General features: G+C 41.8%; 1 protein-coding gene across 1 annotated transcript; it reads left to right on the forward strand.

Moving 5' to 3' along the window:
• Positions 1-6,114: 6,114 nt before the first annotated feature.
• LOC123762027 (glutamate receptor ionotropic, delta-2) lies at positions 6,115-15,273 on the forward strand. The gene is made up of 6 exons (XM_045748203.2): positions 6,115-8,405; positions 8,666-8,813; positions 9,160-9,352; positions 10,720-10,907; positions 13,287-13,683; positions 14,831-15,273. Exons 1-6 carry the CDS (start codon positions 8,009-8,011, stop codon positions 14,972-14,974), a joined length of 1,467 nt encoding a protein of 488 aa, XP_045604159.1. The 5' UTR covers positions 6,115-8,008; the 3' UTR covers positions 14,975-15,273.
• The last annotated feature ends 47 nt before the right edge of the window (positions 15,274-15,320 follow it).

Consider the following 15,320-nt stretch of genomic DNA (forward strand, 5'->3'; position numbering starts at 1 on the left):
CATAATACAGTATGTAAATGTTTTTAGACCAGTCTTTATTCTATAATATAAATAATGGCTCAAGTTAATCAGTACAGTATCTGGCCATAAGCATTCTGAATGCATATACAGTACGGTACTGTACTGTAATATCATTATAAATATAACCCAAAAAAAAATACCAAGGAATTTTGTACAGGCTCACATTACAGTAATTGTAAAATACAACCAAAAATATATTATGTCAAATTAATATAAATACTTTCCTAGGTTACACTTTGGTGTTTTTGAACAGTTTTTATTTCCACCAGGGGAGTGCAGGATTGACCTCTACAAAAAGTCTTTAACCGGCAATTTAAGCTCTGATTGACTAGTGCATTGGAGCACAGCTGGCCAATCCTGGTCCAGCTTGCTGGACCAGGATTGGCTAATGACCCCGAGTTGAGCCGCATAAATCATATAAATAGGCTTCAAATTTGGATGACAACATTGATTCTTGTTTCAGATCAGCATCAGAACATCTCTCCTCTCCAGTGGGAGCTCCAGCCACACCAGGTACTGGTCCCAACAACACTATGTAACGTAGGTATAAATTACATTTACCTGATGGTCACCATCTCACTTGTGGCCTCGATAAGGACAGGAGGCTAGTGGCTTGTCAAAGGTTCCACCATTTGTCCTGATGATTTTATAATAATAATTCATTGTGTCGGTAGCCAACACGCATGCATTGCTGAACCACAGCAACGTGTTGCCGGGAACAGCTAATATATAAATAAATACATAAATAAATAAATAAAAATACTACCAGGACCCTAAGCTAACCCTTATCCAGCTCAATGTAAACGATAAGTCAATAACGTGGCTGTACATATGATGACCAAACCACATATCAAAAGTTGAAGAAACTACAACGTTTCAGTCACCATTATCATGTCATGTTTTCTCTTTCTTCTCTTATCTGCGCTTCACCTCACTCCTTATTTATTGGCCAGTTCCTTCCTCTCTCCCTTACGGTCTCATTATATATCCGTGCTACATGGATATTTCGTTCTAAGTAGCAATGTTTTGTCCAATGTTTTCTTATGATGCAAAAAACAGAGGAAGTTAGCAAAAGGCTACAAGATGACCTGACAAACTGAAGAAATGGTTCAACAATGCCTACTAGTGTTTAACTCCTGTTAGTGCAAAATAATGAAAATGGGTGCAAGGAGCAGGAGGCCAGACACTAGGTATCAATTGGGAGATGAAATCCTTTATGAATTATGTAGAAATATGTGGGGATTGATATATCAAACCTGTCTCGTGAAGCCCACATCAAAAGGATATTATTAGCAACCTATTTTAGATTTGCCAACATAAGAACTACCTTCAGAAATTGTGTATGGAATCATTCAGAACGTTGTATACCACATATGTCAGGCCAGTCCTGCTGTATGCAGCTCTAGCATTGTAATAACCCCCACCTGCTATTCCCTTTTACTCCACTCACTTTACACCCTAGCTTAACATTGTTTGCAGATCACTGTGACCCCTCACTGAACGACCAGCTAATATTAAAATTGAAATATTAAATGGGGGGGGGGCAACAAATGGAGGGTTTATTAATTTTAAAATAATGATAATAACTTTAATTGTACACTGCCACCACCTTCTTGGCCAGAATCTAAATGTTTATTTTTTTTTATTTATTTATTTATATATATATATACAAGAAGGTACATTGGGTTTGTGAGAATACATTGGATAGTACAGTATTTACATTCTTGTACAGCCACTAGTACGCGCAGCGTTTCGGGCAGGTCCTTAATCTAGCAGATAATTTTAAGTAGGTAATTTCTATCAGAATTGATAAATGATAAAGATACATTGCAAGAGAAAAATGAGATGAGAGAGCTTAGTAAGTATATTAAAGCACATTGTTATATTAAAGCTCTGATTGATTACATTGACAGCTTGACTAGTAATTTAAACAAGATTAATAGACACCATACAGCAGATTGACAGCACATATAAGACAGCAATGATCACAATGGTAAAGATGTTCAGATTGGGAGACTGGGTAGCAAAAGATACAGATAAACAAGATTTATAAACACCATACAGCAGATTGGCAGCACATATAAGACAGCAATGATCACAATGGTAAAGATGTTCAATGTGTCTATTACTGATCTCCCAGGAAGGACAGAAACCAATAATCATGAACTCAAGGGCATAGGAACCTTGGCAATAATGCTTGGGGATTAAAATGTAAATCTTTACTTTACTTATTAAGGATTCATGGGCAACTCTAATATCCATGAAATGGAGTTCACAAGGGAATTTCTAGTACAGCACACAAACAAAAAACACAATATATAAAAATGACTCAGCATTAATAAAAGGGGACAGATAACTAAATACATTAATAAGACTTTATTAAAAAAAAATGACACGTTTATTGAAATCAAATTGAAATATATCCTACTCTAATTAAATTCTCAAGAAGCAATATAACGGGAGTGCAATTACTTTGATGTGCCAAAAGTCAGACAAACATTACCTTATTGTGCAAAATCGGCGCCAAATGTTGAATGGCCGCACTCCAGGTCATTAAACCTGTACCCAAGTCAAGCCCAAGACACACTGAGTCACTGACTACAATTTCCTTTGACTACCCCAGGGAGGCCTATGGTTCCTTCCCAGAGTTTGGCTCCGGATTCAAACCAAAGGTGGGTGCTCTGGAGGCTTGGCCAATGGTGCCTGGTCCTACCCTGGGGGATTCCATCTCTTGAGACTTCAGTCCAATCACTTGAGCCCCCAGGCTTAATACCCCTGGCACCACTAACCAATGAAACGAAAGCCCCTACTCTTGGCCAATGAAAAGCCTGACATCTGCACATGGGCGGTTCTCTCACAGAATCTGGAACAAGCAATACACCCAGATCATGTAAATAAATAATAAATAAATAAATAAATAAATAAATGTTTATTTAGGTAAGGTACATACATACAAGAGATTTTACAAAGATTGATGGAATTATATGATTATAGATAGAGCTAGTACATACAGTGCCTAAAGCCACTATTATTCAAAGCGTGTCGGGCATGAAAAACATTAATGACTAAATCTTAATACTAATTGAGTATAAAGAATAAAATGTGTTGAGAACAAATAAAAATAGAGATAAAAAAGGGGGAACATGGCTGAAAAAGCAGCACAAATACACAAAACAAAACAAAAACATTTGTTAGTTCACAAATGTGAACCAACCTCTCCTGGCCAGCCACCCCTGACAAATTTGAAACTATGGTTTTATGGCACTGACAAAGATTGGAGTAGGATTGGCCGGCACCGGAAGGGTAGAGTCTCTTGCCTGCGAATACTTGACTTGAACCGTTTATGATAGGAAAGGTCCGACGGGGAGGGGGGGGGGGAGAATGATCTTGGAAGGAAGATTGATCCTTGGAAGGAAGATCCTTCCATTCATTGAATGAATGGAAGGAAGAGGACGGCAAACGAGGGGAAGGGGGAGGGAAAGCTATGGTCTGTGCACAGATCACTACAGTGTGGAGTTCATATCTAGTCAAACACGAAGACAATGTTTAATAAAGTTCCGAGGTATATGTCACTGAACCAGACTAGTCCCCAAGCTGAGAGGTATGAGTTACAAGGAAAGGATACTGGAATTAAACCTCATGTCACTGAAAGACAGAAAAGTTTGGGGAGACATGATTACCACATACACAATTATCAAGAGGAAGTGACAAGGCAGAAAAAAACTATTTAAACTGGGTGGTACACGAACAGGACGCAAGTGGAAACATAGTACCCAAATTAACCACAAAAGGCATTAGAAATACTTTTTTAATGTTAGATTAATGAACATATGGACTGTACTAAGTGATGGAGGCGACTATACACACAGCTTCAAATGTAGATATGGTAGAGCCCATAGGCTTAGAAACCTGTCACCAGTAGAGTGACTGTTGAAAGGCGGGACCAAAGAACGGAAGTTCAACCCCCACAAGCACAACTAGGTGAGTACGTGAAGAGAATTCTCAAAGGAGGCATCTGGCGACCCGTGTACGAGCCGGGTGGCACAGTTGGCGTCTGGCACCAGCTTGTCCAGGCACTCTGGTACACTTGGTGTCACCAGCCAATGCCTCTATTAAGAAATTTTATATTAACAGATCACGGAGCTCGGCAGTGTTATCCACGTGTGCCTCAGGTCCACTGAGATGGAAAAAACAATTTGACCATACTATGTATCTTATGGGGTTTCATACGAGTACATAGACTTCTAGAACCGAATGTTTTCAGCGCTTTGTGTACTGAAAAATGCATATTTACACCAAGAAATTGCTTTTGGTTATTGCTGCCTTCTGCAGTTTGACCAGCAGTGGATGCAGCTATAGGTTTGGGAGGTGGTGGCGGGGCACCGGTGAGAAGCAGCGCCTACAGCAGGAGGTCCTGCAGACCCTCCAGGAGGTGGTTCACGGACCCTTAGATGGCTGCAGAATATCGTTGATGGTGGATGTCGAGGTGGAGGATGTTATCCCCCTGGACAGCTTGCTTAACTTCCTCCACGCAGATGTCTACATCGTCAGGACAGGAGCTAGACAACTTCAGTGGATTAATAGCCTGCAGGAATGTAATGGTTCCGTCGGCGAAATGGACACCATCTGTCAAAACGGCCGCTATCCCTTCTCGGGTAAGCCCTTGTCAAATTTAGCAAAATTATTTATTTAATAACAATAATGCATTGTGTTAGGCAGCCAGCGTATATATAATATACGTGTTACACTTATATCGAGGTCCCCCCCAAAGTCGAACTACTGACTCTCCACAGGATGTAACCCCAAAACAAGCTGACTAACCCCTGGGTACCTATTTACTGCTGGGTGAACAGAGGCATTACGTGATAGTAAACACGTCCAATTCTTTGTGTCCCGCCTGGGATTTGAACCCATAATTCTCAGTTGTGAGTGGAGAACGAATCCGACTGTACTGTCATATATTCAGCCCATTCTCAGAATAAATCCATTATATTGAGACACCTCCCCCCACCTCAAACCTGAATAGTTATCTAGATATTTGTGGTTATCTGAAAGCATATTATGGTTCCAATAAACCAAAAACTTAGGCCCCAACGAAAATGCAAAGGTCATCCAGTGCACCCCCTCCCCCCCGGCAGAGCAAAGCCAGCCGCCCACCACGTCTGAGGGCCCACCACGGCTGAGGGCCCACCAGGAGCCCACCACGGCTGAGGTCCCACCAGGAGTTCACCACGGCTGAGGGCCCACCAGGAGCCCACCACGTCTGAGGGTCCACCAGGAGCCCACCACGGCTGAGGGCCCACCACGGCTGAGGTCCCACCAGTTCACCACGGCTGAGGGCCCACCAGGAGCCCACCACGTCTGAGGGCCCACCAGGAGCCTACCACGTCTGAGGGCCCACCACGGCTGAGGGGCCCACCACCTCTGAGGGCCCACCAGGAGCCTACCACGTCTGAGGGCCCACCACGGCTGAGGGGCCCACTACGTCTGAGGGCCCACCAGAAGCCCACTACGGCTGAGGGCCCACCACGGCTGAGGGCCCACTACGGCTGAGGGCCCACCACGTCCACGTCTGAGGGCCCACCAGGAGGCCACCAAGACCCGCCAACTCCAGCATCTCTCAGCCACGCGCGCCAGACACCGTCAACCCGCCGGGAGAACCAGCCAGAAAACGTTCAAAATCTATCAACTATCCCGTGACTCAAGGCGATGTGTGCGCCAGCCGTCATACAAACCGGGCCGTTGAATAGGGATGCCAGACGGCAGTATCATAATCCAAAATCGCGAAAACAGAACGCGGTCCGGGGGCTCCTAGGCGGAAGAGGTCCGCTCAGCGAGTCCTAAATAAATTGTTTTGTTATTATGCAAAATTCGTATTGATTCGCTTGCCAACGGTCTGCCATGGACGTAAAATATTTATAATGCAGGACAAATTGATACCGGGATTCTTGATACTTTCTAACTTTAGGCAAAAACAAATACTGTACAAACTTTTACCATTACTATAATATTAATAATATTTTATTGCTAAAATATTCATACATAATATAGAGGTATATGTGATATAATGGGGAGTAAACACTTAATACTATATTAGATACAGCCCGAAACGTTATGCGTGTTAGTAGCTTTACTAGAATGTAAAAATATCAATGCTGTGAACTCTCATAAACCCAATGTACCTTCCTGTGTGTATATAAATAAATAAAGAAATAAATGAGAAGTCGACATGAGAGATGTTCAAGAAATTGAGCAAATGATAAACAATATAAATATACTTTATTTAATGATGACAGGCATGACCCATTGCACTATTAAGTCTGTAATTTTAGCAACAGTACAGATATAGTATTTAGCATTAGTAATTACAGAAACAATATACAAAAGTGTATTTTTAGCAGTGTCTAACGATAGGCGTTTCGGGCATAACAAAGGAGTGAAAATTGAAAGGTATAACGAGGAAAACATTTACCTGATTTAATAATAAACAGGAAATAAACTAACATATATATGACCTCACTGTGCCATTTAGAATAAGTGGGTTAGCATAGGAGAATATAAGAGTTGTGTCATTAGGAATCAGAATTAGCTTCACGCTTTGAGTGGTCATTTGGGTCTTGGTGATGTGGTCACTGAGAAAGTGGAGTTGACAAACTATCCTGTGGAATGCCAATATTAAGTGGCAGAATGAAAGACGAAGCAGCGTCCACAAAAACCTACTGGAGGCGGTAAGTGAGGCAAGATTGCAAGTATTGAAAGGGGTGACCTCTGATTCCATAGTGTTGAAGTTTGAAAAGGTTATTGTGGTTAACAGTAAACACAAGGTTTTGATGGCGGACACATATCCTCAGGTGAGGTAGTCCGCCTCACCTGAGTCACCTCACCTTAATATATTGCCTGGGTCCTGGAAGTATGTATAACATTTAATATACTTTCTGAGTCCTGATTGATAACGCAGGTGCATATTTATTTATATATACAAAAGTTCTTACATTCTTGTGAAGCCACTAGCACGCATAGCGTTTCGGACAGGTCCTTAATCCTAATTTTCCCCGGAATACGATCGCCAAATCGTTTAACAACCAAATACCCATTTACTGCTGGGTGAACAGAGGCTACACTTATGGATTGGAGCCCAGCCAATCCTCCCTCGCCAGGATACAAACCCAGGCCAAAACGCTCGCGAAGCGCCGGGCGAGTGCTTTACCACTGCGCCACGGGGACTTAAATGGTTCATTGTTATCATTCCCTCGATATAAGATAGTGTTACAGGCTGTGACTGTAGAGATAGAGAGATAGAGGCAGTTTAAAGTGACATATCCTGGACACCTGACTGAACCCTTTAGTCAGTGTGTGAGGCAGGACACCTAACACATCTTATCGCTGATGACAAAATTATATCGAAAGGCTATATTCTAGGACAGTACCACTAGTAATGAGCCTTCATGCAGCCTAGCTCTCCATGTGCCCCTCACTCTCTAATCCCCAACACCCGCATTATTTCAAATAAGATACAAACAATTATTTGGTTTATTAACAATGTAATTATTATAGATCAATGCGTTGAGGACGTAGCAACAATCATACATAACTACTGAACTAGTTTTTAAGTTGACGCAAGAATGACACGTCAGTGATAGCGGGCTACGTGGTCGCCTGACACGGCAACGACAGCGCTACGTGGGGACCGCTGATGAACGTGTAAGACAATCCTGGACTCCGAATAACCGAACGTTTCTGCCCGAAACGCTGCGCATACTAGTGGTTTTACAAGATAGTAAATACCATGCTATGTATCCTCACAAACCCAATGTACCTTCTTGTATATAAATAAAGAAATAAACATTATGGCAGGTGTACGGGCTGGTGCGCACCCACGATCCTTTAATTGGTCTTACCCTCAGGCACCACGGTGGCGCTGGTGAACAGGGAGGTGCCGTGGCTGCTAGAGTTTCCCCTACAGTCATGGATCTCCTCCAGGCTATTGATGTTCTGTGTTAGCCCCATTTGTCAGGTTCGGCGCCTCCTTCAGAGTACGCTGGCGGAGAGAACACCATCAGTAGCCCTCCTCTACCCACGGTACCAACTTATGAGCGACACCTTGGTCTTCAGCGTCTTGACATGGCTACCATATTCCCCTGACCAGAAGCTGGAGAGGCTGGGGGTGTGGGACCCTCGGGTCTTCACGTCCTTGTCAGAATTGTTCCAGAACCGCTTCCAGTCCCTGGGAGGGAAGACAGTCCGTGTTTCCAGCGATGACGACGACGCTCCTCTCCTTTTCCTCGACAAGAATAATGAGTTCCAGGGAACGTGTAAGACAATCCTGGACGTTCTCTCAGACTGGCTCAACTTCACGTACACACTAACGAACGGAGCCCCAGACTGTGAGTAGTAGGGGGTGATGCATGTTCATTGCACACTCGTCCAAGTGACAGGTTCACATTGCACACTCATTTACTATATCAGGTTCATTGTTGCACAGGATGTTTTTACCTTCGCCCTCGATGGAAACACTGAACATAACTTTATTTTGTTAGTTTTGAATCATATCGCTGGCTTACCGTATTCCCGTTTATATCGCAGTTCTTATTGTTAGTTTAACGCATTCCATATTATGATGGGTTGATGGCCTTGCTGTTGGCAGACAAGTGGGGGTCGGAGGAGCGCGGGGCGTGGGTGGGTCTGCTGGGAGAGGTGTACAAGGGCAAGAAGGACCTTGCCATCAACTACTTTACCATCACCTACGAGAGGTGGCACTACTTCGACACCTCCGTCTCTTATCTCACTCAGGGGTGAGTCTTGCTACCCTCAGATGCTGCTTACAGTACAAGCTGCAGTACTTTATACAGAAATTAATTTATGTAAATTCTATATTCTTATGTTCCGATACAAGAGAGGTCTCATATTATAATTGGTGTTTATATTAATATAAAATCTCCCTGCAGTGATATGGCTGTCCACTCATATTCCTCAGGTTCCAGGCGCGACATAATAATTGGGTGTTCATTTGAAATACCGCTGCTAACAATACAATATGACAGTCTAGTCTGGTTCACGAAACTCCCCAGAACACATTTTAGTTAAGTGTTTAATAATAACAGTGGGGTGGTGCTTCACAATGTGGCTCTTAACTCATAGGTTCGGGTTTGCCATAGCGAAACCCGCACCGTCACCCGCCTGGCACAGCCTAGTGTACCCGTTCTCCTGGCGGGTGTGGGCTGCCGTGGGCGGGGTCCTCCTGGCCACCTGCTCTGCCTTCTGCATCATCTTTTACCTGCAGCCACACAGCAACGTCGGCAGCCTACCCTATGCTCCGGCGTACATCTTGAAGGTGGGTCCTGTGGATCATGCTGGTGCAAGCAATTTCTTGTGATGAGAATGCAAGTTACAGAAACTTCAACACGCGTTCTTAGTTTATATACTGTATATTTAGTTTTGGTAGAGGCATAGTAGAGAGGTGGGTGTAATGTTATCACCTATATAACTATATTATATAGGTGATATTATATAATTATAATGATATATACAGTATATCAAATTATATTAATATGAATTAATATTATAATCAATTTTGATCAGATTTATTGGTCATGCTTTCTAAAACGTGTTAATAGCTCATTAAGTGACATTTATATAATTATATATGATGTATCATTTATTTATATTATATAAAATAAGAGAATGGAAGTCTTTGTTTATATAAATGATGTCTCGTTCAATTATTTCTACAAGATCAATAGTTTTAGGAGGCGATTCGTACTCTTGCCGGGCTAAATATTTATTTTATAAGTAAAAAATTATATTAATATAATTGTAAGTAGATAATAAGTAAACCAAAAGGCTTACAATAAGTGGCATAATTGACGTACATAATAGTAAAATATAAGGCTTACAATAAATGACATTATAAATGAATTAACTGTACTAAGAAATGTATAATCTGTAAATAATGGATAACTAATTATCCTTCGCGGGGAACTACCCTAATTAGCAGTAGCGCAACAGGTAAATAATATGTAAGTTATGAAACTTAATTATAATAACAAGTCAAATAAGCCACAGGAATATTCATTAAGCATGGAAGAGCCTAGTGCAATGTAAAGCGCCATATAGGCTGCTGGTGGGGTGGGGGTCCGGCCGAGCCCCACCCCCCTTATATCGTAGGAGGAGCCTAACAGGCCTATGTATATACCAGCCCATCCTCCTGTTTTGGTAGTACTTATAGTAACGATGAGGACCATAGTACATATACCGACGTATAACGCGATTAGAAAGTAGAAATCGGTATTATTGAATTTGGACAAAACATAAAAGATTTTATATTTGTGTTGCAAAGACGAACTAAACTAATTTAACTTTCCTAGACCTAATATACGATATCTGAGGCCTGATATATAGTATATATGTGTGCTATACTAAGCCTAGGTTAACTGTTGGTTCATCATTACAGGGGCTGATCAACCGTTGGTTCATCATTACAGGGGTTGGTCTACCGTTGGTTCATCATTACAGGGGCTGGTCTACCGTTGGTTCATCATTACAGGGGCTGGCCAACTGTTGGTTCATCATTACAGGGGCTGACCAACTGTTGGTGCATCATTACAGGGGCTGACCAACTGTTGGTGCATCATTACAGGGGCTGGTCAACCGTTGGTTCATCATTACAGGGGCTGGCTAATCTTTGGTTCATCATTACAGGGGCTGGTCAACCAGTCTGTGAACAAGGTACCCAGCGAGTGGTCACTGCGGGTGTTCCTGGGCGCGTGGTGGGTGGCTGTGTACGTCATCGTCAGCGCCTTCACCGGGAACCTGATGGCCGTGCTGACCGTGCCGCTGTATCCCAGGTGGATACACACGGTGGACGACCTGGCCAACAGCGACTACAGGTAAACAACACTTGGTCTATGTGATGACTACCGTTATCGGGCCTACCCTCATGCTGATAATAATAATACATTGTGTACGAAGTTAGGTAAAGGTTAAACACTATTTTTAGGACAAGTGCTAGAATACACACACACACACACACACACACACACACACACACACACACACACACACACACACACACACACACACACACACACACACACACACACTGAGGCCAAGACCGTCAGTAGTTTCAAAGTGTTATATGACAAAGAGTGCTGGGAAGAAGGGAACACCACGAGCGTAGCTCTCATCCTGTAATTACACTTAGGTAATTACTCTCTCTCTCTCTCTCTCTCTCTCTCTCTCTCTCTCTCTCTCTCTCTCTCTCTCTCTCTCTCTCTCTCTCTCTCTCTCTCTCTCTCTCTCTCTCTCTCTCTCTCTCTCTCTCTCTCTCTCTCTCTCTCTCTTTAGGATCATAAATGAAGATTGGGTTGTAATGAACACTTTTGTCATTCCTGTGATCGTTTTTTATATAAACACCGTACGTATTTCAGGAACATAATTACACTTGTAACGTTATGACAGCATGGACAAGAAACACAATACAGTAACTAGACGTATTTAATGTTAATGGTTACAGCCGTTTTTTTGTTCTACTACAGACGTGGCAATGCTAGTTCTACCACACATTTGCAATGCTATCAGCATATATACCTTTTCTTCTGTCCTCCATGGACAAGGTTAGAGATCTCTTATACATGTAGTTCAGTGATTTATTTGAACAATTAACCACAGGTGATTGTAGTGCTTTTAAAATGCTAATGTAACCTACATACATAAATACATGCATTTTCTTGTGTCGTACATAAAGAGTGTCATGACGAGGCGCCTCAAAGTGAGGCAGGAGAGTGCAGGAGGCAGCAGGCAGACTGCGAGTGGTGATTGTAATCAAATCCGTGTGATGGGCCGCTAGGTGTGGCAGATTAGGTGTTGCTTCTGGCTGTGTTGACAGTGTCCAAATGCTTTAGGTCTGGTGTTGGGGGTTAACGCCTATGAACCTCTAAAGGGTTATTAAAGCCATGACAATAGCTTACTGACAACTACTAAGAATACTTTAGCCCTGAACGTAGTCCAGGACTAACTAAAGTAAACTTTGTGTATATACACCGAGAAGTGGGTTACACTTCTCTGCGTACATGTCTCCTGTCTCCAGATGCCTGTGGTAAGACGGCCTTGTATCCCCGTCCACCGGACTACCCTCATAGCAAGGCTGCTCCTTAATTGGAATTCCTGGCAACATGAGAGGATGTCATTTGTAGTCGTGGAATACCTGGAACGTTTAAATAGCTCCTAAATAATTTTTGATGTAGTTGCTACAGTGTTTATATAAGAATCGACGCTATATTTAATTATTATAATTTATAGCTGTTTAACCATTTTCCTTAAGCATTATATAAAATATTACAGCTGGGGAAATTTTAAAGCAATTAATGTTTCTAAAATTCTAACAGCTGGTTCAAGAGTAAATTTGTTTTCTTATATTTCACACCAAATCTGGCCAGAAGCCAGAAGTATACTTGTGTATGTGCTGGATAATTACATTACTGGAAAAAAAACATTATCCAGTAAAATACGGTACTGTGTACGTTTGGGGAGTGATCCTGGACGTCATGGGTTCGAATCCTGGCCGGGTCATTTAGAGTTCTTAGTGGGTGTGTAATTACCTAAGCAGCGGTTTTTGTGTGTTGGCAGGAGGCGTTGCTTTAAACTTATTTGGTGGAAAGTGACCTCACTGCTAGCTTTGTTGAACAATGTACATTCAGCCATTCGATGCGGGTGACAATCTTTGCATCAGCGTCGAGTTGGGTGATTAGCTTCCCAAAATTCATGATTGATCTGGGGTTTAGGATCATTAATGGTTTAGGAGAATAAAACACAACAAGAATGATTATATGATGTACTCAGTGCTCAACGATTCGTTCCTGCCTGGAACATCTTCAGGTGAGATATGGTTGTAGAGGGTACTGAAGTAGTGACTTCACTACCCCCCCCCCCTCCCTACATGGTGTGCTGCATGTATGTTTTCCATACATTAACTGTATTTAACAATTAATTGCACCCTTTTTGTGTCAAGTCCTGTATATCAGTGTCATATAACCATAAGTTTGGTAATTAGATTTGTCCTAAGATGGAAGACAATCAGTCTTCGCAGTGTGGCAGGGCAATAAGCCTGCTTCTCTCAGTTACAATCAATCAATAGATTAATATGGAAATGAATGGAAAGATAACTTTACACAGGTGTTAATTGAAGGGTTTAGAATGCGCTCACAGAAACGGAGATATATTATCTGCGTGTCTTTTGTGTATTAACTGATTGTGTTTGGAAGGTGCAGGTTGTGCATGGTGGACTACGGAGAGTTCGTGCCCCGCGCGCTGGTGGTGTCGTCTGACGCGGCCCTCCGGACACTGGCCAGCAGGCTCGACAAGGTCCCTGTCACCGAGGACGGTCATGGCGGCCAAGAAGCTTGTGTCCATCTTGTTCTCACTAACACAAACGCCCACATAGAATCTTACGATTATATGAAGCTTGTCTACTCCGCTCTGGACCTGCGTGATAAGATATATTTCATGAAGGAACAGATATTTGAAAGCAATCTGGCTTTCATCTTCCGGAAACACACACCTTGGATCCTGACCTTCAATAAGGGCCTTCGGAGGCTAGTAGAATCTGGTCTCATTCAGAAGTGGCACACTGACATATTACAGAAATATTACAAGACAAAAGCTGAGGTAAGCTGTGTACTTTATATATATATATATATATATATATATATATATATATATATATATATATATATATATATATATATATATATATATATATATATATGTCGTACCTAGTAGCCAGAACTCACTTCTGAGCCTACTATGCAAGGCCCGATTTGCCTAATAAGCCAAGTTTTCATGAATTAATTGCTTTTCGACTACCTAACCTACCTAACCTAACCTAACCTAACTTTTTCGGCTACCTAACCGAACCTAACCTATAGAGATAGGTTAGGTTAGGTTAGGTAGGGTTGGTTAGGTTTGGTCATATTTCTACGTTAATTTTAACTCCAATTAAAAAAAATTGACCTCTTACATAATGAAATGGGTTGCTTTATCATTTCATAAGAAAAAAATTAGAGAAAATATATTAATTCATGAAAACTTGGCTTATTAGGCAAATCGGGCCTTGCATTGTAGGCTGAAAAGTGAGTTCTGGCTACTAGGTACGACATATATATATATATATATATATATATATATATATATATATATATATATATACAAAACCTTAAGGCTCAAAACATACTTGCAAGAGATATATGGTTGCGCATGGCTTCATTTCCTGGGCTCATTATTATGAGTAAGTGTCTCTTTAAGCCTTTCCACCACCACTCACGGGATGGGTATGGGGGTCCACTATTATAAGAAAATAATTTAAAATGGCTATTTTTTACGTTCTAAGATGTAATACAAAACATGTGTTTGGGGCAAGTGACAACGTCAGCAGACTAACAGACGTTGTCAGCTTAAATACCACTTGGCTGTAAGCGTCTCTGACAGTTGGGCTTGTATAGGGATCTAGATGAAGTAAAGTGTGAAATGTGTAGACAAAGACAGGGACACACTAGAGCATTTTATACACTTAAGAATATACTTTTCTCCTGGACAATATTCAGGACTAAAGTATACTTGTTGGTTGGTTAGTAAAGTATGGTGGTAGCCTCTATAACCCGCCGGAAGTTGATATAATATTGTTGACTATTATAGGTTGATATAAACCTTGAGTCCAGCAGCAAGCCAATAAGGAACTTGGAAGCAATATTCCCTTGTTATTATTGCTCATGTTAGCTCATATACCGAGCTCCGGTAATGTCTTGTACACTTACAGAGTGAAGAGGGATCCTCGCCACGACCCTTGGCGCTGGCTCACCTCTACGGTGCCTTCTTCACCCTTGGTCTGGGTGTGGTGTTGGCGGTGTTGGTGTTGATCCTTGAGTGTAAGCTTGGTATTGGTGTTGCTCCTCGAGTGTAAGTTTGGTGTGGGTGTTGCTCCTCGAGTGTAAGTTTGGTGTGGGTGCTGCTCCTCGAGCGTAAGTTTGGTGTTGCTCCTCGAGTGTAAGCTTAGTGTAGGTATGCAGTGCTATAATGTGACGCACATATTATGTACTGGTAAAGGGGTCCTGAAGATATATTCGTCAGGTGACTGAAGCACATACTGACTCCTGCCTGTCATTTACTATCGCACTATTGTGAAGCTGTTCACACCACTCAACCACCTATCACTTGCTGTTATAATGTGATAATAGATAATAAAATAATGAGTAACAATCATATGTCTCATTTTATTTATCCTTTTAAGTAAATTATTATTTATTCAG

This window comes from Procambarus clarkii, chromosome 34 (genome assembly GCF_040958095.1).
Source record: "Procambarus clarkii isolate CNS0578487 chromosome 34, FALCON_Pclarkii_2.0, whole genome shotgun sequence".
Classification (NCBI taxonomy): domain Eukaryota; kingdom Metazoa; phylum Arthropoda; class Malacostraca; order Decapoda; family Cambaridae; genus Procambarus; species Procambarus clarkii.

Bases quoted from the DNA above. Each gene is read 5' to 3' on its own strand.
- LOC123762027 (XM_045748203.2), top strand. From the start codon at position 8,009: ATGTTCTGTGTTAGCCCCATTTGTCAGGTTCGGCGCCTCCTTCAGAGT. The intron at 8,814-9,159 runs GTGAGTCTTGCT...CTTAACTCATAG, and splicing joins GTCTCTTATCTCACTCAGGG to GTTCGGGTTTGCCATAGCGA. The intron at 13,684-14,830 runs GTAAGCTGTGTA...GTACACTTACAG, and splicing joins ATTACAAGACAAAAGCTGAG to AGTGAAGAGGGATCCTCGCC.